This window comes from Talaromyces stipitatus, genomic scaffold (assembly GCF_000003125.1).
Source record: "Talaromyces stipitatus ATCC 10500 scf_1105507295515 genomic scaffold, whole genome shotgun sequence".
Taxonomy (NCBI): domain Eukaryota; kingdom Fungi; phylum Ascomycota; class Eurotiomycetes; order Eurotiales; family Trichocomaceae; genus Talaromyces; species Talaromyces stipitatus.
Window position 1 is genome coordinate 1759870 of NW_002990118.1, and position 23712 is coordinate 1783581.

Here is a 23712-nt window from a genome sequence, read left to right on the forward strand (position 1 = left end):
CCTGCCTAATCAGCGCCAGCCAGCGGGTCGCAGTTGTCCACCTGATAAAATATAAGATCACCTTGACTCCTTTGATATCTGCCATTGCCACCAATATTGAATACCAACCCTTCAGCATCTATGAATCGTTATTAAAGACCTCGAGCTCGAGCGACTTATCCCCACCTCGCTAAGTGTGGTACAACAGCCGAAGTCATGGACAGCAATGAGGAGGTAGCGTCCTCTGTCAAATCAAGCTCGGTACAGATTCCAAGTTCAATCCCTCGCTCCTTTCGTTCCTCTTCACCCAGAGCAGAAGCTTCGAGTCGAGAAACATCAATAGCCAGGTTGGCTTCTCCGCTTCCTGCAAACTCGTACACAGGAACGCCATCGTCCGTAAGATCGGGGAAAAGAATAGCCACTCCGGTCGCACAAAATGAGAGTCTTGCAACGATAAACAATAAAGCTTCGCTTCCAGGACCTGGTACATCGGCTCTAGCGTCTGCTCTTCAAGACTCGAACGGCTCGATCTCTGGTGCTGGACCGTCTGGTACACCTCCGAGACAACCACCATTGCCAGGTCTACGCGAGTACCCCTCCGTGGACAAACCTGTGCGCTCAAATTATGGGTCATTTGATCCCAAGTCGACCGACGACGGCTCTGAAAGCGTACGAGGAGCTGAAGACCCGGAAGTTGTGAAGAGACATTTGGTGCGACCGCCGGACCTCGACATTTGGGTATCTCAGCCCTCGAGCGACGCGGGCGGTTATGATGATGAATTTTCGAGTTTACAACTACAAGGTGGTGATGTGACTAGACAGGTATATCGCTGGACAGAAGACGCTGAAGCTCAGGCTTCTGGGCTGAGGAGGCCGACGAGGAGCCGCAGTTTTTCAGTCCAGAGACCAGAACCGGAGAGCGAAACGATGAATATAAACTCGATTCGAGTTCCTGGTGGATTCCGGCGAGATTACATACGGAGGAATTTGGGCAGCCCTGGTCCACATGGATCAGAAGACGGTCAACATCCAGCGCCAAACCAACCACGATTCTTGACAAGCAACTTCCTCGAGTTTTTGACTTTGTATGGTCATTTTGCTGGTGAAGAGCTTGAGGAAGATGACGAAGTTCTAGGGCCTGGCGAATATTTTTCATCTGATGTATGGGAGGAGGGCGATGAAGCACATCCTGGAGAAAGTACTTCTTTGCTGCGCCCAGACACTCCTGGAATGAAAAGACGCAAACATAAAGAACGGGCTCCTAAAGGGACAAATACGTCCATGGGTGCTGCGCTGCTTCTTCTCAAATCGTTTGTCGGTACTGGTGTTCTTTTCCTACCTCGTGCTTTCTTGAACGGAGGAATGCTATTTAGCTCCATTGTCCTTTTGGTGGTCTCTCTAGTCAGTTTCTATTGTTTCATACTGCTGGTTAACTCGCGACTAAAGATTGAGGGATCCTTTGGTGATATCGGTGGTATCCTGTACGGGAAATGGATGCGACGAATCATTCTTGGCTCAATCGTGCTCAGCCAGCTGGGTTTCGTTGCTGCATACATCGTCTTTACGTCTCAGAATTTGCAAGCCTTCATTCTAGCTGTCAGCAAATGTTTGACGTACATTGATATCAAGTTCATGGTGCTCATGCAACTGATCATTTTCCTTCCGCTGTCATTGATCCGCGATATCAGCAAGCTGGGCTTTACCGCGCTCGTTGCCGATGTTTTCATCATGCTTGGATTGATCTATCTTTATTATTACGACATCTCTACAATTATTGACCAAAATGGTGTTTCCGATATTATCGCCTTCAACCCCAATTCTTGGACTCTATTCATTGGTACGGCAATTTTCACCTACGAAGGTGTGGGACTCATTATCCCCATCCAAGAGTCCATGAAGCAGCCAAAAAAGTTTCCAGGAGTTTTGGCAGCAGTCATGATTATTATCACCGTTATCTTCTTATCAGCTGGTGCTGTCAGCTATGCTGCGTATGGATCCGCTACGAAGACAGTTGTTCTTCTCAACCTTCCGCAAGACGACAAGTTTGTGAATGCAGTGCAATTCCTTTACTCATTGGCCATCTTATTGAGTACACCACTACAACTCTTCCCGGCGATTCGTATCTGCGAGAACGAGCTGTTTACTCGCAGCGGCAAGTATAATCCAGGCATCAAATGGAAGAAGAATTTCTTCCGCTTCATGCTTGTCATGTTTTGCGCGTTTGTGGCTTGGGGTGGTGCTGGAGATCTTGACAAGTTTGTTTCACTTGTTGGCAGTTTTGCCTGCGTACCGCTTGTCTATGTCTATCCTGTAAGTTGATTCTTTTCTTTTCCTGGTATAACTACTAACACAAAATTACAGCCTTTGCTTCATCTCAAGGCATGTGCAACAACCAGATTCCAGCGCTCCGCTGATATCGGTTTGGCCGTTATTGGCGTGATATGTTGTATCTACACTACAACACTAACGATCTATAACTGGGTCGGCGTCCCACCGGCTCCAGAAGCTCCGGGGTATTGTGATGTATAGTTGATAATACCTCTGCAATGAACATGGTTCATTCATTTTGTCTGGGATATCTACCCCCTGTTTTTCCCTCGCATATACTGTTCTGATGTCGTTCATTCCTCGTTGATTCGGTTTCTCTATTTGAAAGTTTATAAAGCATGTTGTTTTTGCTATTCTCATTGTGTTTGAGGTTTGATTGAAAGATGGTGACCTGCATAGAAGTACAGAAGAGCGACCCTGTGTGTATAGGACGGTTTAGATGATTGAATCTTTCGGAGTTGGAAATACTCAAAGTTCTGCAGAATTACTTACGCTTCTACCAATAGTCTCTAATACAATGCTATCCCTAGATGGCTGTCTAAGAATGAATGTCTAATATTAGGTATATATCAAAACCTCAAAACCTCAATTACCCGAAAACGAAAACGAAAAAAAAAGAAATTATATTATTTATTGAGCATTAGCAACCGCCCCTTCTGATACACCTTTTTCAGCAAGTGCTTTCTCACGACCTCCCCAGCTATTCAACAAATAATTAGCACTTTCCCTTCTACCAGAAAGAGATGACTATGATGATTTTGGTTGGGAGACGTACTTCCAATAATTCAAATACCTATATCCCTGTATACTCTGAGAGGTGAAATTGATCGCATGACAGGCGAAAAGGAGGTAATTCTTGGGCGTGACGGCGAGGGAGTAGCGCATGAATGTTGCAGAGTAGACGACTAGGGAGGCTGTCATGGGTCCGGATATACTATACACACGTATCAATCAGCGCTGGGCTTTGGATGCTTGTTGTCGGCTGTGTATTTTTAGATATCTCGACGAGGGCGGATAGTGATAGAGGGCATGGAGCTCACATTTCAGGATCTTTCTGAATGTCCATTACAGCGGCGATGGGGATACCGAAATTCGAAGCTGGGCCCCAGAAATCTGTATAGAAGTGAATCAGTCAGTGACTTCTCCATTACTACATGCGATATGATATCGGATAAACATCCAATCCACGAACGCAAATAATCTCATCGAGATAGCTAGAAGAAAGCTGATACATACGTGTAGAGAAGAAGTAATCCAACACCTTGTTAGAGCGAATCTTCGCATTGATAGCTTTGATAGCAGCTGCCATGGTGACTTCTATTTCTCAGAAGACGCCTCTATCTCTATATCTCTTTTGATTTCGTGGAGTGTATGAAAGGGAGAAACGTTGAGCTACGCGAGGTAGTTCAAGATTCCGGGGGCTTCACCGGGGTCGGCTGCGACCGCCGTAACCTCCGATGGTTCTCCCGATATAGAGTAGGTCACGTGGATGATTACTGATATTAATTCTTAACTACGGACGTAGTTGAGGAGTTGAGTGTAGTTATGGAAAAAGAAGTCGGTGGTATTATTTGTTTGGTATTTTGTATATTCTTTTATGTGATGAACTAGTCTTGGTACCTCTGTTCTTCATCGCTGGACTGTTGATACCGCCAACCTACATCCACATACGCCACAACGCCTTGCCAGTGATTTTGTTTGATAGATAGATAGAATAGCTCCTTTATAAGTTGAGAGCATGTCTTGTCGAGATTTGGTTCGATAGGTTGTCTTCGGTGGGTATGAAAAGGGATTCGAAATCGACCGTGATCGTGAAAACCGTTGTTGAATATCAACGAAACACTCATAGCTATTGCGAGTAAAGTATTTTGTTGCAATTGGGATATATCTAAACTCATCGGCCACCGAATCCTGGAGGTGGGTAACCGCGACCTTGACCGGGGGGTTGGAAACCGGGAGGTGGTTGGAAGCCAGCTGTGGTAGCCAATATTTTAGTATAGTTTCAGACACAACATGAAAGAAAAGACTTACGAGGACCACCAGGAGCGCCTTGAGGGAATCCAGGAGAAGCAAAGCCAGCTGTGAAAATCCAATTAGAATAAACTTATAGCACTCGAAAAGGAATACATACGAGGACCTCCAGGACCACCACGTCCACCAAATCCTGGTGGGGGAGCACCAGGAAATCCCGGCGCAGGAGGAAAACCCCCAAATCCAGCAGGAGCAGGACCACCAACACCAGCAGCCGGACCTCCAAGTCCAACAGGGAGACCTCGTCCAGCAGGTCTACTAATACCAGGACCAGCTGAGAGTGTAGCAGCTCCTGAAGGAACGTTCGGTACACTGGTACCCAGACGAGCTGAGGGATCTGCAGGAGGAGGACCATCTACCGAGCACGAGACAACATTTGTGCCTCGAACGATTGTGAGACCGAGGGTTCGCTTTTCCTCTGCTTCGACGAGAGGCGCGGGTGCAGCGCCGGGGGCTTGTTTGGTGGCTTTCCGTTTGACGCGACGGAATTCTTCTGTATCGGCGAGGACCAGGTTCATATGCTGGTAACAGTTAACATAGAACCTCTGTAACAGTGATACGAGGGTATATACCTTGTCGAATGCCAGCATCTGGCCTGTCATTTGTCGGCCATCATTTAACGTAACGCGCATGCGATAGTTGATCTAACGTGGTATTAGAACGACGATGAGAACATCAAAAATATGCCCTAGACATACCAGATTTTGCTAATAAATGGTCAGCCATACTCCTCACATAGTCAGTCTCTCTCCCGACTTACCATTTTACCCTGCTTGTTCGCCGCCATTGGGAAATATATGCGCACGAATGCGACTTGAGTTATCTCTCAAAAAATGGTCACTTGTCCCTTTGGTCGTACTCTGCGTCTCGACGTAGAAAGAAATCAGAACCAGGACGCCGTCAGAATCTGACGTTATGGACGAATTGTCAAGCTCGACCGCAAAGTTGAAAGTCAAAGAGCTTGGGTCGGCGGCTAATCTATCCATATGTAGTATAGCGTTATGGCGGCTGGCGCTTATAGTAGCCGACCGCTGCCAAGACGCTAGGGCTTCTCGCTTCCTCCTCGCCCACAACGATCTTTTGCACAACGGGAAGAAAGTTGGAGTCTTGATTTTAAAGATTGATTGATTTCTTCCATCCAACCAGTCGACCAGTACAACACCGTCGCCATGGTATGTTTTCCATTGAAGCATTAACATATATACGATACGAGATGAGATCTAACAATTACAGTCGGAAGGAAAGGACAAGAGCGCCAACCCCATGCGCGAGCTGCGCATCCAAAAGCTCGTGCTCAACATTTCGGTCGGCGAATCTGGTGACAGACTCACCCGTGCTGCTAAGGTGCTTGAGCAGTTGAGCGGTCAAACTCCTGTTTACAGTAAGGGCCCTGATTTCGATCGGAAGAAGACGATACAACGAGACAACACCACGCACACAAGGGAATAGGTAGATGCTGATATTCGTATAGGCAAGGCTCGCTACACCGTCCGTACCTTTGGTATCCGTCGTAACGAAAAGATTGCCGTCCACGTTACCGTCCGCGGCCCCAAGGCTGAGGAGATTCTCGAGCGCGGTCTCAAGGTCAAGGAATACGAGTTGAGGAAGCGCAACTTCTCCGAGACTGGCAACTTTGGCTTCGGTATCAGCGAACACATTGACTTGGGTATCAAGTACGACCCTGGTATTGGTATCTACGGAATGGACTTTTACTGCTGCATGTGAGTGACACCATATGCAACTGTAAATGAATTTTCCAGCTGACGAGAATAGGACCCGTCCTGGAGAGCGTATCGCCAAGCGTAGACGCGCCAAAGCTCATATCGGTTCCAGCCACCGTATCACCCAAGCCGAGACCATCAAGTGGTTCAAGAACCGCTTCGAGGGAATTGTCCGATAAATGCATAGCAAAAACTTGAAGAAATTCTCGGTGCGGGGGGTACTTTTTATGTTCATGTGTCTTGTGTTTATTCGAAATGGTTTCAAAAAATGGTGATATAATTGGCGCTGTTTTTTTTTTATCCTCAAGGAAGGAAGAAAAGAGAAATAACATCTTTTCTTTTTTTTTTTAAAACCATGTGCTCTAACAAATACAAGGCAGTCTGTTCATCGATAGATGAGTAGACACTTTGCCGGGCTTACCGATGAGGGCTGCACTAGAGTCTAGGGGGCGATATCACACAGTCCATTATGGAAATGGAACCTTTAGCATAGCCATGTCAGTCTATGATCAATGAAGGACGATTCACTCAATTCATAACCTCGACTTAGATTTCGATACTCGTTCAACAGAGACATTGGTGAGAAAGCAAAACTGAATTCAAACATTGCACAAGCAGATTTGCAATACAAATCACTTCGACCCAGACGTATACCCATGCCACAACTTCCCAAAAAATCCCTTCTCAGGCATCATCTCTGCATAACTCTTCCTCCTCTGCTCATGACTCGGATCGGAGTAACTTCCTCTCTTCTGTGTGTGCAGAGTATCAAACAGTGATTTTCCCGTGCCGCTGGAGCGTCTACTCTCAGTTGATTTTGTGGATGACGATGATTCGGATTCCTCCCCCTCAAAGTTAGCATAAAGATGAAGAGACAGGAAGAAGGGGGCGTACACGACGCTTCTTGTGAGCATCCCAGCCAGCCCATGGTGCTGAGGGAGCGGTTGATCGGATACCGCCGTTCAGCCAGACGTTTTGATGTTCGTGGCGGGCACCGGGTTGACCGTTCCAGTGACGACGGGGGGATGTGCTGGTATTGTCCGACATGTTATGTTTTATTATGGATTTTGTGGTTGATGGCTATTCAGATTATGTGTAATGGGTGCCTCGATATAAGTCTTCGAGAGGAGTAAATCAATCAGACACTGAATTATTAATATTTAATTATTAATCTGTACCACTAATTGTCATACGACACACGACGGGATATACTTCTCCATGGATCAAACTGTTCATCTAGGGCTTCCCATTGGGTTACGGATCTGGTCTACCTATGATATTGAGTCTCAACATCATCATTGCTGGTCAATGTGGTCATAGATCCTATGAGCTAGACTGGATGAGGTAGCAGGGTGGATGGGATGAGTTTCTGATTGGGGTTTTGTAGCAAAGGGTTATCCAATACTTGATGGCTGTTAAGTATCAGGTTTGCGGGGTGCTTGGAAGCTGACATGCGGGGACGTTAGTTTCTCACGGACCGAGAGGGGAGATATATTGAACAGAATATTCTCTATATATGTTCAACTCATCGAATAGACATACGCCATCACTCTGTTGAGGATCGATTGACATTCCTCTCTATACAATAGTAAACTATTAATAATCTACAACTTCGCAACATCTCTCCTCGCCGGTGCCAACGCACCCCAAATCCTCAATCCCTTCCTCCACATCTCGCCCTCATCAACCCAAACATCCACTCCCCCATCCGCCCTTAACCTCCTCACCCTCTGCACTCTTGATGGCCCATCGTCAACCCACCCCTCAACTTCCCTCCCATTCACAAACTCAACCAACGGCTCAATCAACGCTTCACCCACAACCCTCTCCTCATCCATCTCCAATCTTGCCCCGTTGCCCCAGAACCACATCGCCATATCACTCGAATGCGTGACCCCCCACTCAGGTGGAAGCGTGACGCATTTCGCGCGATACTCGATTCGATATCGATAGAGAAGATGCGCTGCACCGGTTTGGGCGAGTGCGTTCATGAAGCCGCGTTCGAGCATGTGCACTTGTACATCGGCGTATATTCTGCCAAAGGCATCTTGCCAATTCTCGACCCCGGGAGGTAGGTTGCTGTCGGGATAGTAGAGATTAGTTAACGCGTCACAAACGGCTGATGGATAATCAGCTTCCAGCCGTCGTCGTAACGATCCGAGTGAATTGTTAGGCGTATACCACGTCCCGTACAGGAAATGCTCATCACGACATTCCCCATTCATCAACCGAATATTCCGCTCAACCATCCTCCGCGCAAACTCTCCATTATCAATATCCGGAAACAATGAGCTAGGCACAAACTTGCCGTCATGCCATGGTCTATATTGGTGGTATTGTGTCTTGATGCTTGTAGTGATGAGTTGTGTTGTTGGCACGTTGCGTAATCGCGCAAGTTTTTTGGCTGATGAGAGGGTTAGCGGTATGTTTAGTGCGATGAGGAGGTGATTGAATTGTTTCTGGACTTCTGGTGCTGGTTTTGGTTGTACTCCCGGTCCATTGGAGAGCATGATGACTCGTCGGATAAGACTCTTTTCTTGCGGGAGGTATAGATCGTGCGCGAGTTGGTGAAAAACCGAGTATGATCCTGTCAACTGTCAACTACAGCTCCCTTTTCCTAGACGAATATAAGAGTAACAAACCAGCAGAATACCCAGCTACAGTAATATTTCCTCCATTTCCACCGAAATAACGAGCATACTCATAAGCCCATTCAAGCGCTATCCGTTGATCCCAGAATCCCTGGTTACCGGATGGTTCGTGCCGTAAGGCAGCTTCCTGCGCAAGTTCGTTAGAGCTCAGGAACCCGAGGACGGCTAGACGGTAGACTGGAGCGATAATGACGCATTTTAGGTCTGTTTCGCCTATGAGACGGGATGGGTTTATGTCGTTGGGGCTACCTGTCTGTAGGAATCCGCCGTCTGATCATTACTGTTAGGAGCAAGCAAGAATCGATCAGGTGTAGGAATACTTACGAATGTAGAATATAACCGGCCATCCTGCACCTCTATCAGTATACATTCCCAATCCGATCGTTAATGAAAACGTACCTCCGTCCGGCCTCTCTCCCACAGGCATCCAAACATTACACTCAAAACAATCCTCGCTCCCCTGGTCCCCCATAAACGGCTGCGGACAATGCACCGCTCTTCCGTCACACATCCCAGGGTTGGTCTTACTACCATACGAATAATCAATCGGTAATCTCTCTGCCATTCCCCATCGCTTTGACGGCGGAAACGCATAGCGAACGCCGCCGAAATAATGCACTAAGACAACATCGTCGTCGCCGATTGTCCTGCCTTGAATGTACCCGTGCTCTCCTAGATTGAGCAGGATTGCCTCGTTTGCTTCTTGGCTCATTGCGTCCGCTGCTTCTCGGAATGAGGGTTTCTCATCTGTCGTCCACGCCGGACTGGTTCTTCTCTTCTTCTGTCTGTTTATATTCCAAACAAGCAGGATCGAAACGATGCCAAAGATTTGTACAGAAACTGCAAATAGTAACAACCAATACTTCAGACAGCGGGAGTCTTCCATGTCTCTCTTAATACCGGCGCGGATAAGTCAAGGTTATGATACAGTTGTTAGTTTAGGCATCGCGACTGACACGTCCCTTCAGAAGGTTTTTATATCGTTATATGTCCTGCTTCACATTAGATTGATCTAATGGATCTGATGCAAGTCTTCAAATTGATGACAAGTTTGGCGGAAGATGATTGGTTGGAAGTTATGAGTTCCACAATTTTATGTTATGCCTTACATATCAGGCATAAGGCACAAAATAACTTCAATGTAACTTACCGACTTCTGTCTTAAATAAAACATTTTTCAAATGTCTTACTCAAAATTAGATTACATAGATTACTAAATAGATTAATCAACCACTATGAATAGCTGGAATAAATAAAAATATCATTTCTAACCATTACTCATCACCGTGATTTAGGGAACCTTTACAAGGTACTATAAGTCATCATGAACAGAGGAAACTTAATAAACACAATATCCGCTCAATCATTACTTGGCAATCTTGCACACAAGATCCTGACCATCAACAGAATCGCCCTCCTTGACTGCAAGGCCTGAGACCTTTCCATGGTGAGGGGCGGAGATAACCATTTCCTGCGACTTGTTAGTATCTGCTGTGGCATTTGGGTCTAGGAAAAGAGACTTACCATTTTCATGGCGCTAAGAACAGCAATTGGATCACCCTTCTTGACTTCAGAACCTTCGTGAACACGGACTTCGACAACGACACCGCTCATGGGAGCTCCGACTTGGCTGCTGTCGAGAGGATCGGCCTTGACACGCGCCGTGTTGTCAACGGCCGCCTTGTTGTCGTCGACTGTGACTTGACGGACTTCACCGTTCATCTCATAAAAGACCTCGCGCTGACCCTTCTGCTCGGACAGAGGACCGATGGCGAGCAGCTTCAAGATGAGCACCTTACCCTGCTCAAGCTCAACGTGGAACTCTTCACCGATTTCAGGGCGGGCAAGGAAGTATCGTGTGGGAAGGACAGACAAGTCCCCATACTTGGAAACAAACTTGCGGTAGTCCTCGAAAACCTTAGGATACATGGCGTAACTGGCAACGTCGGTTTCAGTGGCAGTACCGAACTTCTCCTTGATTTCGTTCTTGATCTTAGCAAGATCAAGAGGCTCAAGGTACAGACCAGGACGCTTGTCAAGCTTGCGGCGGTTGCGCAAAGCCTTCGAACGCAAAGGCTCAGGGAATCCACCATAAGGTTGACCCATAAGACCCTCAAGGAATTCCAAGACGGATCCAGGGAAGTCGAGCTGATCAGCCCGGTCAATGACGTCCTGGGCAGAAAGCTTATTAGACACCATGAATTGAGCCAAGTCACCGACAACCTTGGAGGTAGGAGTGACCTTGACAATGTCTCCAAGAAGGTCATTGGCGGCCTCGTAGGCCTTCTTGGTTTCTGCCCATTGTGTTCCGAGACCCAGCTGGGTGGCCTGGAAGAGAAGGTTGGTGAGCTGACCACCAGGGATTTCGTGCTCATAGACCTCTGGATCGGGACCAGTCAAACCGGCCTCGAAAGGAGAGTAAAGAAGACGCAACTGTTGCCAGTATCCATCGAGTGCGCGGACATGGCGGATGTTGAGCTTAGGGTCCCATTCAGTTCCTTCCAACGAGGCCAAAAGAGCACCAATGCTGGGCTGAGAAGTCATGCCAGACATGCTGTCAGTAGCTGCGTCAACGGCGTCAGCACCAGCCTGGGCGCAGGCAACCATAGATGCGACACCAGTTCCTGCAGAGTCGTGGGTGTGGACATGGATGGGAAGATCGGGGTATTTCTTGCGGATGGAACCAATGAGAAGGGTAGCAGCCTGAGGCTTGAGAACACCGGCCATATCCTTGATACCCAAGACATGAGTTCCCAAAGCCACAATCTTGTCGACCAAGCTAAGGTAGTACTCGAGGTTGTATTTCTTGTGGGGGTTGAGCATATCTCCAGAGTAACAGACAGTGGCCTCAACAACACCACCAGCAGCCTGGACGGCCTTGATGCCAACCTCGAGTTGGTCAATGTCATTCAGAGCATCAAAGACACGGAAAATGTCGACACCGTTCCTCTTGGCCTGTTTACAGAAGTGATAGATGGCATTATCAGGGAGGCTATCAATGGTTAGATGCTGGTAAAAAAAATAAAAATAAAAAATACAGAGGACGTGTTCACTTACGAAGAATAGGCGACACCGTTGGCGCCACGCAAGAGCATCTGGAAAGGAATGTTAGGAACAGCCTTGCGCAATTTGCGCAGACGGTCCCAGGGGTCTTCGTAAAGGAAGCGCATGGCGACGTCGAAAGTTGCGCCACCCCAGCACTCCAAACTATAGGCATTACTGAGGGCGTAGCTGGTCTCGCGAGCAATGTTCAAGAAATCAATAGTACGCACTCGAGTGGCAAGCAATGACTGGTGAGCATCTCGCCAAGTAGTGTCCATAATGAGACAGCCCTGGTTGGCGCGGATAGCCTTGGCAAAAGCCTCTGGACCCTGTGAATCCAAGATCTGCTTCCACCCCTGACTGGCGGGCTTGGAAATATCAAGAGGCTTGCCGGCTTCGTCAAGCAAGACCGGCTTAATGATGTCGCCCTTGAGCTTGGGCTCGCCAATCTGTCCCTTGATGCTGCTTCCGTTAACAGCAACATCACCGAGGTATGCCAACAACTTCTGGGCACGGTTCTGTCCACCAATAAGAGAGAAAAGTTCAGGGGTATCATCGATGAACGTTGTCCAGCAATTGCCATCGATAAAGGTAGGGTGGGAAAGAAGCGAGGTCAAGAAAGGAATGTTGGTCTTGACACCGCGAATACGGAACTCAATGAGAGCTCGAATCATCTTACGACGAGCAATCTCATAAGTCGATCCCAAGCAAGTACACTTGACCAACATGGAGTCATAGTGGGGTGTGATAAGGGCTCCAGCGAAACCGTTACCGCCGTCAAGACGGACACCATTACCACCGGCCGACCGGTAAACCTCGATCTTGCCCGTGTCGGGAGAGAAACCCTTGGCGGGGTCTTCAGTGGTGATACGGCATTGAATGGCGAACCCGCGAGGAGAAATGCGGTCCTGAGTCAGACCAAGCTGTTCAAGTGTGGCGCCGGCGGCAATCTGGATTTGAGCAGCGACGATATCGATACCGGTAATTTCCTCTGTGATGGTGTGTTCGACTTGGATACGAGGGTTGATTTCAATGAAGTAGTAACGGTTCTGTTGGTCAACCAAGAACTCAGCTGTGCCGGCATTGCGATAGTTCACAGACTGGGCGAGCTTGACAGCATCACTGAGAATCTTATCGCGCACATCAACAGGCAAATCTTTGGCAGGTGCCAACTCGACGACCTTTTGGTGACGACGTTGAACAGAGCAGTCACGCTCATACAAGTGAACGACGTTTCCTAGGTTGTCTCCAAGCAACTGCACTTCAATATGCTTAGGCTTGTCGAGGAAACGCTCAATGAAGACGGTACCGTTACCGAAGGCAGAGCGGGCCTCGGACGTGGCACGTTCAAATGCATCCTTCAGTGATTCCTGCTCACGAACGACACGCATACCACGACCACCGCCTCCAAAGGCAGCCTTAATAATGATGGGGAAGCCGTATTGATCAGTAAAGGCTTTGGCATCTTCGAACTTCTCGACGGGGCCTTCGGTACCGGGGACAACGGGAACGTTGCACTTGACGGCAAGTTTACGAGCAGAGACCTTGTCACCGAGAGCATCAATGGTATCGGGGGTAGGCCCAACGAAGACGAGACCAGCTTTCTCAACATTGCGCGCGAACTCGGCGTTCTCGGACAGGAAACCGTAACCAGGGTGGATCAACTGAACACCGTGCTCAAGAGCAATCTTGATAATCTCGTCGCCAGCTAGGTAGGCACCCACGGGGGTGTACTGACCTCGCTTACCGATGATGTAGGCCTCGTCAGCCTTCTGACGGTGCATTGACAGACGGTCCTCCCACGAGTAGACAGCGACAGTCTGGAGAGAAAGTTCGTGTGCGGTACGGAAAATACGAATAGGGATTTCGCCTCGGTTAGCCACCAAGATCTTGTCAAAGTGCATGATGGTAGAATTGGCCCGTAGACGGTGATGGACGGAATCGGCGTGAGGGTTATCATCGACGACGTCCGAGTCATCAATAGCCTCCTCACGGAGGTATTTGGTATCGCTCGCCATGACGAAATGTGAAGGTAGCTGTGCTCTGTTCACAAGAACACGAGCCGGAAGGGTTTAACTAGATGAACCCCTTCCTAACGGGAATTGCGGAGTGCAGAAGACTTAAAGGACTTGAAGAGGAAGAAAGCAGGAAAGGGAGGGAAAAAAAAAGGGTCTGTCCAGGATTTTTTAAAAGAAGTTTGGTAATGGCTGGGGATGGATGTGAGGTTAGTCGAGAATCTTGGCGATTCTGACTCTGGCTGGGTTGACTCAACCAAGGTGCTTCAGCGGGGCGGACGCCGTGACCGGAGACAGAACCGAGGTCCCCGATTTAAGGAACTTGGGAATCGTAGCGTGTGGACTATATGTAGAAGGGTCTGTGAGTAGTCGATCGTTAGTCTCGTATAGGTTTCTTTTGCAAATAAGAAATGTCAAATAAACAAAATGGGCGCGGCGGGTTGCACAGGGAGATAGATGACGGCGGAGATCTCGGAGGGCACGACAGCGGGGCGGAGACAGTACCGCTGGTAAGACTATCAATTGAATCAATTGAATCAATTGAGCGTTCGGAGAGGATGCAGACAGAACAGGAGTGTGTGAAAGAGTGAAGAGGGAGGATGTTGAAGAAAAGAACTGCTTGGGAAGTTTGCGCTTTAAGATTTATTGATGAGTCTCAGTCAAGGACAGAAGGAAGCTATTCATGCGGGGGAGGGGGAAGGAGTGCAGGCAGACAGGGAAGGTGCTGCTCGCTGTAATTTTCCCGTGTAATTGTATTATGCAATACACCGTATCGGCCCCTAAAAGCCAATCGCGAAGCTTGGAAAAGGAGGCTTTATCGATAATCAACCGATCTTATCAAATAGCTTTGCCAATAGCCACCACCCGCCGAGACTCCCCAAGCTCACCGCACGGTTAATTCAGTAAAGATGCATCCTGCAACCATGAAGATGATCATCTTTTGCAATTTTTTGATTTTTCTGCCATGCCGCATGACTGGAAGTTTGGGGCCATGTATCACGGTGAGCCGGTGACTCGATTCGTGGGTCGCTGCGGATAAATATGGGTACGCGATGGTGTAATGGTGTTTTTAACATAAACCAAAAAAAAAAAATAACAGACAGCCAAAGCAAAAAGGCTTTCATCCAAATACTACCACTGCGTAGTACGACTACGAAGTGCAGTAGTACAGAGATACTTACTTACAGAAGATAGCAGTGCGCTCGAGGAAAGAACTGCCCGAGATAGCGAATTTTATGTCGTCGTATCAAGGGAGCTTGGTGTGGTAGAGGACAGAAGAGCTCACTGCCACAACTGCAGAATTCCCTTTGGAGAAGACGGGGAAATGCCCAGGAAAATCAATTGACCCTTGAAGATGCTCGGCAGGCCAAGCACGGCTTGGTCGTCTCCTTATATGCTCAATCAACTCCGAGCTTGGAATCAGAGAGCCTATGTATTCTCGTGCTCCGACCAGCGGACAACGTAGGCGCGAATTTCGGCAGAGGGATATGTCTAGCCAATTATTTTAAGATTTCCTAGTGACTGAGAGTATGGAGTAGTAGTACAGACTCCGGAGAACGTGATCAAATCTCCTCGATCCTGACGATGCTGACCAGCTGCACCAATAATGCCAATACGTAACATATCCAGTGGGTATGTGGGTAGGCGGGACACGAGTGATGATGTAGGTAGTAGATCTTCCACCTACGTACGGTTTGGCGAGATGGGGACTGTCCCATTGGCGTTCTGATAGCCCGCGGACTGACTAGAAGTCTGGAAGCGACCTGATAGGAAGCATCAAGATGTCCAATCACATGTATCCTCTGGGATGGAGATCAACCACCGAGACGGTCCAGAATCCGCATAGCCGTAGTTGCTGAGCATGGTGTCATAGAGTTAGGGTTGATAAAAAGATAGCGGAGCATCCAGATAGCCCTTGGGTAATCGAATTGCTAACACAGCGGTTTGTTGCCCGAGGCATCCACTGCCTCCCTGGCTCCACAAATATCCGAGCCGCTTTCCATTACTCCGTCACGACACTCCTAAACATCCATCAACAACGCGATCAACCTCACACCTTAACCTCGGGTTTCCGGTCGACTTCGCTGCAAGCTCGCTTTACAAATATCATTACTCTATACTTTTCCGCGTGAAACACATCTGACCGACTCTGTCGACCCTAGCATGTCTCGAGAATCCCTGAATCTGTACATGCCATCCCGATGTCTTCCGGCTTAAGACCATGTATGGCCGAGGCTTATCAGTACATTAGTTGACTCTCTGCCGTGTTCGACTGGCATATTAGCACGAGAGCTGAAAGGGCCAGGGAGCAAGAAATGGACGGCTGCAACAATGCCTCAGTCTTGCCGACAAGGAGGGCCGCTCAAAATACATGTGCTATACGGAATTAGTCCCTTAACCGGCTTCCCTGCAAATCACGCAACCATAACCTGCATGACCATGAAGGCTGCTGACCAGGCCATTAGTGACTCACGCAGTTACACACTAACAACAGCGCAAAAGTTGACTTACATCTTTATACAAGAGACTATATATGGCAGTTGCGTCCGCGTCATTGACTCATGCACAAGGTCGGAATGACGATAGGTCAGCTACCGCCCCAGCAAGACGCATGTATGAGTTCGCGACTCTTCCCTTGAAGATGAACTGGGAGACTAGAGGACTCCCTTGGTCACGAAAGCCACCAGCCCGATTCCACGCCGATCGATGAGCCGCACAACGAAAGACAGATGCTGTCACATACGCAAGGGACTTGCTTAGCATCTATGGGTACACGGCCTGCGAGAGCTCAAGCAATACCTGCCAGTTGTTCGACAATCGATATCGATGATTAGATATGAACGACTTCGACATGACCTGCCGTAACCCTGCTCACTACTTCCATCGTTGAGACCTTATAAGGGACCACTACTCAGGTTGTCAAGATTGGGATGGTCTCTATATGCATGAGATATTATCTTATAAAGGTTTGTTACTATGGGTATCTACTAGGCCATGCACAAAGGTAGGTTCAGACTATAAAAGTATAGCCAACTAAACCAAGTCAGTGTGAATCATTGGGTGTAAATAGGCTTGGTAGTTTTAGTTCATCTATTATCAGTTCAGACTATTATAATGTGACGCCTTTATTTGTTTGGTATTTATTTTGTTACAAATGTTTCCATGTTCTGCCAAACAATGACGACATAGAAATTGATGCTATATTTACCCACACGTGTTCCAGCCCTCATTGTCTCCCCAGCTGGGCGGACAGCACGTGACTTTGAGTAAGCGACCACCTAAGCAACTGGCAGGTCCCCTGAAGCTCCTTCCGCAACAACAAATCCTCCTCACCTCCCCTTCGATCCTCTCATTTATTCCCCTTATTTCTTCCTTACAATTCTCCCACAGGAGGCCAATTTGATTCCTGATTCTGTTTTTCTTGTATTTCAGATTCGCTCCTTGATTGATCTTTCGGCGTTTGGATGTGGTCGTACTGCGGCCTAATAACATAAACATGGCTCCTCTCCCCATCAAGTTTACGGAGCTGCTACAGGTACTTGCCTTCCACGATGCGAATCTTATGGTGACTATAGATGAAACTGACCTTGGCTTCACTTTGACTAGTTGACGAACGCAGAGATTGAGGTATGGAGGCGCTCTGCCAACTTCCGTCCTTTCCGTGTTACTGTGCGAGTAATAGTCGCCTTGTCGCAAAAACATCTTCATCCTATTATCATCGATCTATAACTTGATACTAACTTGCTTCCGCTCATACAGCCATCGTCAATCGGTTTCAACTCATGTGTAAGTACCAATCGCATTTGAGGTTGAAAATGACATGCACTGATATTCGTCCGCCTATTTAGACCTTAGAGTCCGACCACTACATTTGCGTGCGACAGAAGGTCAGCGAGACCGACAAACCTCAGGTTATCATCATCAACCTCAAAAACAACAATGAGATTATCAAGCGTCCGATTAATGCAGACAGTGCCATCATGCACTGGTCTCGAAATGTTATTGCGTTGAAGGCACAGTCGAGAACAATTCAGATCTTCGACCTGTCGGCAAAGCAGAAGCTCAAATCCGCTTTGATGAACGAGGATGTCGTATACTGGAAATGGTTCAGCGAGACCAGCTTGGGTTTAGTCACGGACACCTCTGTCTGGCATTGGGACGTCTTCGACCCTAACCAGCCCAATCCAGTGAAGCAGTTTGACCGACTTCCCAATCTCAGCGTAAGTCGCTATCTACGTCTTGTTCCTTTCGTGGTTCTTCTAACGCGCTTGTAATAGGGATGTCAAATTATCAACTACCGAGTGAACGATGAGGAGAAGTGGAGTGTAGTGGTTGGCATTAGCCAGCAACAAGGACGCGTTGTTGGATCAATGCAACTATACTCCCGCGAACGGGGTATCTCCCAGTCCATTGAGGGTCATGCCGCAGCTTTCGCCTCGATAAGAGTTGAGGGTTCTCCTTTAGAACATAAGCTCTTCACCTTCGCTGTTCGCACACAAACGGGCGCCAAGCTGCAAATTGCGGAGATTGACCACCAGGAACCAAACCCGCGCTTCCAGAAGAAGGCAGTAGAAGTGTTCTTCCCTCCCGAAGCCACGAACGATTTCCCGGTTGCCATGCAAGTCTCCAAGAAGTACGACATTGTCTACCTTGTCACTAAGTACGGTTTCATTCACTTGTACGATCTGGAGACCGGCACTTGCATTTTCATGAACCGAATCTCCAGCGAGACGATCTTCACAACAGCTCCCGACTCCGATTCGACGGGCCTTGTTGGTGTTAACCGCAAGGGTCAGGTATTATCCGTGAGCCTGGATGAGAGCACAGTCATCCCATATTTGATGGAGAACCCGGCCATGTCTGGCCTTGCTGTTAAGCTGGCTTCTAAGGCCGGCTTACCCGGTGCCGACCACCTTTACCAGCAGCAGTTCGACAATTTACTGGCTCAAGGCAACTATTCCGAAGCAGCCAAGATTGCAGCCAACTCACCACGTGGCTTCCTGCGTACCCCGGAAACAATCAACCGCTTCAAGAATGCTCCCCAAGGTGGCCAACAAATGTCCGTTATTCTGCAGTATTTCGGTATGCTCCTCGACAAGGGCAGTCTCAACCGTTACGAAAGTTTGGAGCTCGTGCGACCTGTTCTCCAGCAGAACCGGAAACACTTGTTGGAGAAGTGGATGCGTGAGAATAAGCTAGAGGCTTCAGAGGAGCTCGGTGACCTTGTCCGACCACATGACATGGGCTTGGCTCTGCAAATCTACTTGCAAGCAAATGTTCCCCCCAAGGTCGTGGCCGGATTCGCTGAAACAGGCCAGTTTGATAAGATCCTGCCATACGCAAAGCAATCTGGCTATCAGCCTGACTTCACCCAATTGCTCCAACATATTGTGCGTTTGAACCCTGAGAAGGGAGCCGAATTTGCGGCACAACTCGCCAATGAGGAGACTGGTGCTCTCGTTGACCTTGATCGTGTTGTAGATGTTTTTCTTTCTCAGAACATGATTCAGCAGGCAACATCATTCTTGTTGGATGCATTGAAAGACAACAAGCCTGAGCAGGGACATCTTCAGACTCGCTTGCTTGAGATGAACCTCATAAATGCTCCTCAGGTCGCAGATGCGATTCTTGGAAATGAAATGTTTACCCATTATGACAAGGCTAGAATTGCGCAACTATGCGAGAACGCGGGTCTCATTCAGCGAGCACTCGAGAACACAGATGATCCAGTCGCTATTAAGCGCAACTTGGTCCGAACTGACAAGTTGAACCCTGAGTGGCTGATCAAGTACTTTGGCCGTCTCTCCCAAGAGCAGGCTCTTGAGGGTCTAGATGAAATGCTTCATTCAAACATTCGTCAAAACTTGCAGGCTGTTGTCCAGATTGCAACTAAGTTCTCCGATCTTTTGGGCAACAACCGTCTCATTGACCTCTTCGAAAAGTACCGTACAGCCGAAGGTCTTTACTATTACTTGGGAAGCATTGTCAACCTCAGTGAAGACCCGGAAGTGCACTTCAAGTACATTGAAGCAGCAACTGCAATGGGTCAACTGACCGAAGTCGAGCGCATTTGCCGTGAGAGCAACTACTACAACCCCGAGAAAGTGAAGAACTTCTTAAAGGAGGCAAACCTTACGGAGCAGCTCCCATTGATCATTGTCTGCGATCGATTCAATTTCATTCATGACCTGGTCTTGTATCTCTACCGCAACCAGCAGTACAAGTCGATTGAAGTTTATGTCCAACGGGTGAATCCTTCACGTTCTCCTGCTGTGATTGGAGGTCTTTTGGATGTCGACTGTGATGAAGCTATTATCAAGAACTTGCTTGCTACAGTTGATCCTTCTCAGATCCCAATCGATGAGCTTGTTCAAGAAGTGGAGTCCCGAAACCGTCTCAAGCTCTTGCTACCATTCTTGGAGAGCACTCTGGCAACTGGAAACCAGCAGCAGGCAGTGTACAATGCGCTTGCCAAGATCTACATTGATAGCAACAACAACCCCGAGAAGTTCCTGAAGGAGAACGATATGTATGACACCTTGATTGTCGGTAAATACTGCGAGAAGCGCGATCCCAATCTGGCATATATCGCATACAGTAAAGGACAAAATGACTTGGAGCTTATCAACATCACGAACGAGAACGCAATGTACCGTGCTCAGGCTCGCTACCTCTTGGACCGCGCAGATCCCGAGATCTGGTCTTTCGTTCTCAATGAGAACAACATTCATCGCCGTTCTGTCGTTGACCAGGTTACAGCTACAGCTGTGCCTGAATCTACAGAACCTGACAAAGTGTCTGTTGCAGTCAAGTCGTTCCTTGACGCTGATATGCCTGCTGAACTTATTGAGTTGCTTGAAAAGATCATTTTGGAGCCCTCACCTTTCAGTGACAACAGCAGTCTGCAGAACTTGCTTATGCTTACTGCCGCCAAGGCCGATAAGGGCCGCTTGATTGACTACATTCACAAGCTCAATGAGTTCAATGCTGATGAGATTGCTCAAATGTGTATTTCTGTCGGTCTATACGAGGAAGCTTTCGAGATCTACAAGAAAGTTAACAATCACACTGCCGCCACCGATGTCTTGGTTGAGAATATTGTCAGCATTGACCGTGCCCAGGAGTATGCCGAACGTGTCGAGCTTCCTGAAGTTTGGAGCAAGGTTGCAAAGGCACAATTGGATGGTTTGCGAGTTACCGATTCTATCGAGTCATACATCCGAGCCAATGACCCTTCAAACTACAACGAAGTTATTGAGACCGCCACTCATGCCGGAAAGGACGAAGACCTTGTCAAATATCTTAGAATGGCCCGCAAGACACTGCGCGAGCCTGCTATTGATACCGCTCTCGCATTTTGTTTTGCTCGTCTGGACCAGCTGTCCGAGCTTGAAGATTTCTTGCGTGCTTCCAACGTTGCTGATATTGAGGCATCTGGTGACAAAGCATATGAGGAAGGCTTCCATGAAGCTGCTAAGATCTTCTACACAAGCATCTCTAACTGGGCTAAGCTGGCAACTACTCTTGTGCATCTTGAAGACTACCAGGCTGCAGTTGAATGTGCTCGCAAGGCCAACAGTGTTAAGGTCTGGAAGCAAGTCAATGAAGCATGTGTCAACAAGAAGGAATTTCGTCTCGCTCAAATTTGCGGTTTGAACCTTATCGTCCACGCTGAAGAGCTCAGTGACCTCGTCAAACAATACGAGCGCCACGGATATTTCGACGAGCTCATTTCCCTCCTTGAAGCCGGCTTGGGATTGGAGCGTGCTCACATGGGCATGTTCACCGAGTTGGGTATTGCTCTCTCCAAGTACCACCCCGACCGGGTCATGGAGCATCTCAAGCTGTTCTGGTCTCGTATCAACATCCCTAAGATGATCCGTGCTACTGAGGAGGCCAACTTGTGGCCTGAACTCGTGTTCCTTTACTGCCACTACGATGAATGGGATAACGCTGCACTTGCCATGATGGAACGCGCTGCGGAAGCCTGGGAGCACCACTCTTTCAAGGATATTATTGTCAAGGTTGCCAATCTTGAGATCTACTACCGCTCCCTCAACTTCTATCTTCAGGAACAGCCTTTGTTGCTCACTGATCTCCTACAAGTTTTGACTCCACGTATTGACGTCAGCCGTGTTGTCCGCATTTTCCAGTCATCAGACAACATTCCCCTCATCAAGCCGTTCTTGCTCAGTGTCCAGGGCCAGAACAAGCGTGCTGTTAACGATGCTATCAATGACTTGCTCATTGAGGAAGAGGATTACAAGACCCTGCGCGATTCAGTAGAAAACTACGACAACTACGATCCTGTAGAGTTGGCTCAGCGTTTGGAGAAGCATGACCTGGTCTTCTTCCGCCAAATTGCCTCCAGCATCTACCGCAAGAACAAGCGTTGGGAGAAATCGATTGCTCTGTCGAAGCAAGATAAGCTCTTCAAGGATGCTATTGAGACTGCGGCAATGTCAGGAAAACCAGATGTTGTTGAGGAATTACTTCGCTATGTAAGTTTTGATATTGCTACTACTTTACATGTGATCACATTTACTAATACTTCATACAGTTTGTTGATATCGGTAGCCGTGAATGCTACGTCGGCATGCTGTACGCATGTTACGATATTATTCGCCCAGATGTCATCTTGGAGATCTCGTGGCGCCACGGCTTGAACGACTTCACGATGCCATACCTCATCAACATGATGGCTCAGCAAACGATTACCATCGAGCAACTAAAGAAGGATAACGAGGAACGCAAAGCCAAGGAAACCACCCACCAGAAGGACGAAGATACAGGCCCAATCCTTGGATCCCGCCTGATGCTCACCCAGGGTCCCGCCTCCGGACCTGGACCTGTTCCTTTCCAGGCCAACGGTATTACACCTCAAGTCACAGGATATCGCGCATTCTAAGGAAGTGGTGGCCAACCGGAAACTGGCAATTGTTGAGCATTTTTCTCCCTAATTCTTCATGTGTAATCAATCAGACATTCAATGACATTGTAATCTAGCTAGCTATGGAATAATGCCGCTCAGGTTTCTTTTTTCTTTCCTTTTCTTCATGAGTGAAAACAATATTCAAAAATGGTTTTAGGGATGTTGTGTCACATGACTGTTCTTAAAAAGGGAAAAGCCTTGTGTCGCAGGAGGTCGGGGGTTGGGTCCTGTCTTTTTCTTTCTCATGTTTGATCAATTCTATTTTTCTATTTCTCTTTCTCTTTCTGCGGTGTATTTTGAGATACATAATGTGAGGCTTTTCGATATTCAGTAGGACATACTTATTACCAACCGAGGGCTTCCTCGAACCCTAACAATATTCCAGTTCTGGCAATCATTGTGATATGAAGGTGAGATGCGCTTTTGGAATATAACTACTAACTTGGAAATCTAGCTTGAAACGAATTCCGCATCGAGTCTTCTGGTACGCTCTAATACCAGGCATACTCGCATCAATTGATGCGATCGTGGCCCTTTCTCTCTTATCTGTCGTTGTTGCTTCATCTGGTCTGTCGACGGCATTTACCTGACTGTCAGATAGCACTTTCACGAACTTTCTGTCCTCTTTCCCACCAGAACATTTATATGTATCTCCGCTTAATCCTCGCAGCATCCAGGAAGCCCGTCTCTATCATCGATACAAGAGCAACAATGTCTGCTGACATCCCAGCTGATATGTCATGTTGGGCGGAGGCCCTCGTTAAATTCAAGTCTGAGCACCCAAAGTTATACAAACGCCTCGAGCAAATCCGCTCAAAGCAATCTCACCAACCCGCGAGCCATGATGGCCTAGCGGACGAGTTGCTTGCAGTTATTGATGCTAAGATAAGCGCAATCAAGAATCCCGAATTACCACTGCCGTCGAGCGTTCGCAATGACGACACCAAAGCTAGGATTCAAAGGGCTGCGGCATTGGACATTATCTAAAAAGCTGTACAGACCAGAAAGTCCGT

The 23712-nt window shown here is 47.9% G+C and overlaps 8 protein-coding genes across 8 annotated transcripts, besides 2 other annotated features; 3 read left to right on the forward strand and 5 right to left on the reverse strand.

Annotated features, from left to right (window-relative positions):
* Positions 1 to 195: 195 nt before the first annotated feature.
* On the forward strand, positions 196 to 2800 carry TSTA_046860 (amino acid transporter, putative; the record flags this gene model as incomplete). The annotated part of the gene is made up of 2 exons (XM_002485142.1): positions 196 to 2289; positions 2341 to 2800. The coding sequence occupies 2 exons, from the start codon at positions 196 to 198 to the stop codon at positions 2506 to 2508; spliced, it is 2262 nt and encodes a 753-aa protein (XP_002485187.1). The 3' UTR covers positions 2509 to 2800.
* A 43-nt stretch (positions 2801 to 2843) lies between these two features.
* On the reverse strand, positions 2844 to 3680 carry TSTA_046870 (UPF0041 domain protein). The gene is made up of 4 exons (XM_002485143.1): positions 3544 to 3680; positions 3348 to 3420; positions 3083 to 3241; positions 2844 to 3007 (listed from the first exon to the last, which is right to left on the reverse strand). The coding sequence occupies exons 1-4, from the start codon at positions 3614 to 3616 to the stop codon at positions 2938 to 2940; spliced, it is 375 nt and encodes a 124-aa protein (XP_002485188.1). The 5' UTR covers positions 3617 to 3680; the 3' UTR covers positions 2844 to 2937.
* A 521-nt stretch (positions 3681 to 4201) lies between these two features.
* TSTA_046880 (small nuclear ribonucleoprotein SmB, putative) lies at positions 4202 to 5192 on the reverse strand (the record flags this gene model as incomplete). Its single annotated transcript, XM_002485144.1, has 6 exons — positions 5099 to 5192; positions 5037 to 5045; positions 4911 to 4982; positions 4439 to 4859; positions 4339 to 4386; positions 4202 to 4281 (listed from the first exon to the last, which is right to left on the reverse strand). Exons 1-6 carry the CDS (start codon positions 5123 to 5125, stop codon positions 4202 to 4204), a joined length of 657 nt encoding a protein of 218 aa, XP_002485189.1. The 5' UTR covers positions 5126 to 5192.
* Positions 5193 to 5420: 228 nt separating this feature from the next.
* On the forward strand, positions 5421 to 7168 carry TSTA_046890 (60S ribosomal protein L11). The gene is made up of 4 exons (XM_002485145.1): positions 5421 to 5510; positions 5572 to 5719; positions 5810 to 6059; positions 6112 to 7168. Exons 1-4 carry the CDS (start codon positions 5508 to 5510, stop codon positions 6236 to 6238), a joined length of 528 nt encoding a protein of 175 aa, XP_002485190.1. The 5' UTR covers positions 5421 to 5507; the 3' UTR covers positions 6239 to 7168.
* Positions 6117 to 7168, reverse strand: TSTA_046900 (uncharacterized protein). The gene is made up of 2 exons (XM_002485146.1): positions 6954 to 7168; positions 6117 to 6901 (listed from the first exon to the last, which is right to left on the reverse strand). The coding sequence occupies exons 1-2, from the start codon at positions 7104 to 7106 to the stop codon at positions 6692 to 6694; spliced, it is 363 nt and encodes a 120-aa protein (XP_002485191.1). The 5' UTR covers positions 7107 to 7168; the 3' UTR covers positions 6117 to 6691.
* A 39-nt stretch (positions 7169 to 7207) lies between these two features.
* Positions 7208 to 7231: a sequence feature (AT_rich).
* Positions 7232 to 7663: 432 nt separating this feature from the next.
* TSTA_046910 (carboxylesterase, putative) lies at positions 7664 to 9443 on the reverse strand (the record flags this gene model as incomplete). Its single annotated transcript, XM_002485147.1, has 4 exons — positions 9110 to 9443; positions 9035 to 9058; positions 8702 to 8980; positions 7664 to 8646 (listed from the first exon to the last, which is right to left on the reverse strand). The coding sequence occupies exons 1-4, from the start codon at positions 9420 to 9422 to the stop codon at positions 7664 to 7666; spliced, it is 1599 nt and encodes a 532-aa protein (XP_002485192.1). The 5' UTR covers positions 9423 to 9443.
* Positions 9444 to 9974: 531 nt separating this feature from the next.
* TSTA_046920 (pyruvate carboxylase, putative) lies at positions 9975 to 13770 on the reverse strand (the record flags this gene model as incomplete). Its single annotated transcript, XM_002485148.1, has 3 exons — positions 9975 to 10181; positions 10235 to 11702; positions 11768 to 13770. The coding sequence occupies 3 exons, from the start codon at positions 13768 to 13770 to the stop codon at positions 10077 to 10079; spliced, it is 3576 nt and encodes a 1191-aa protein (XP_002485193.1). The 3' UTR covers positions 9975 to 10076.
* Positions 11724 to 11747: a sequence feature (AT_rich).
* Positions 13771 to 17263: 3493 nt separating the features above from the next.
* TSTA_046930 (clathrin heavy chain) lies at positions 17264 to 23033 on the forward strand (the record flags this gene model as incomplete). The annotated part of the gene is made up of 6 exons (XM_002485149.1): positions 17264 to 17302; positions 17374 to 17394; positions 17527 to 17553; positions 17616 to 17987; positions 18045 to 22268; positions 22328 to 23033. The coding sequence occupies 6 exons, from the start codon at positions 17264 to 17266 to the stop codon at positions 22673 to 22675; spliced, it is 5031 nt and encodes a 1676-aa protein (XP_002485194.1). The 3' UTR covers positions 22676 to 23033.
* Between the last annotated feature and the right edge of the window lie 679 nt (positions 23034 to 23712).

Excerpts from the sequence above, each read along its gene's own strand:
- TSTA_046870 (XM_002485143.1), bottom strand. The coding sequence starts at position 3,616 with ATGGCAGCTGCTATCAAAGCTATCAATGCGAAGATTCGCTCTAACAAG. Across the intron at positions 3,421-3,543 it reads GGATTACTTCTTCTCTACAC|ATTTCTGGGGCCCAGCTTCG; the intron begins GTATGTATCAGC and ends ACTTCTATACAG. Across the intron at positions 3,008-3,082 it reads AGGTATTTGAATTATTGGAA|CTGGGGAGGTCGTGAGAAAG; the intron begins GTACGTCTCCCA and ends TTTGTTGAATAG.
- TSTA_046890 (XM_002485145.1), top strand. Across the intron at positions 5,720-5,809 it reads CGGTCAAACTCCTGTTTACA|GCAAGGCTCGCTACACCGTC; the intron begins GTAAGGGCCCTG and ends ATATTCGTATAG. Across the intron at positions 6,060-6,111 it reads ATGGACTTTTACTGCTGCAT|GACCCGTCCTGGAGAGCGTA; the intron begins GTGAGTGACACC and ends TGACGAGAATAG.
- TSTA_046900 (XM_002485146.1), bottom strand. The coding sequence starts at position 7,106 with ATGTCGGACAATACCAGCACATCCCCCCGTCGTCACTGGAACGGTCAA. Across the intron at positions 6,902-6,953 it reads ATGCTCACAAGAAGCGTCGT|GAATCCGAATCATCGTCATC; the intron begins GTACGCCCCCTT and ends TTTGAGGGGGAG.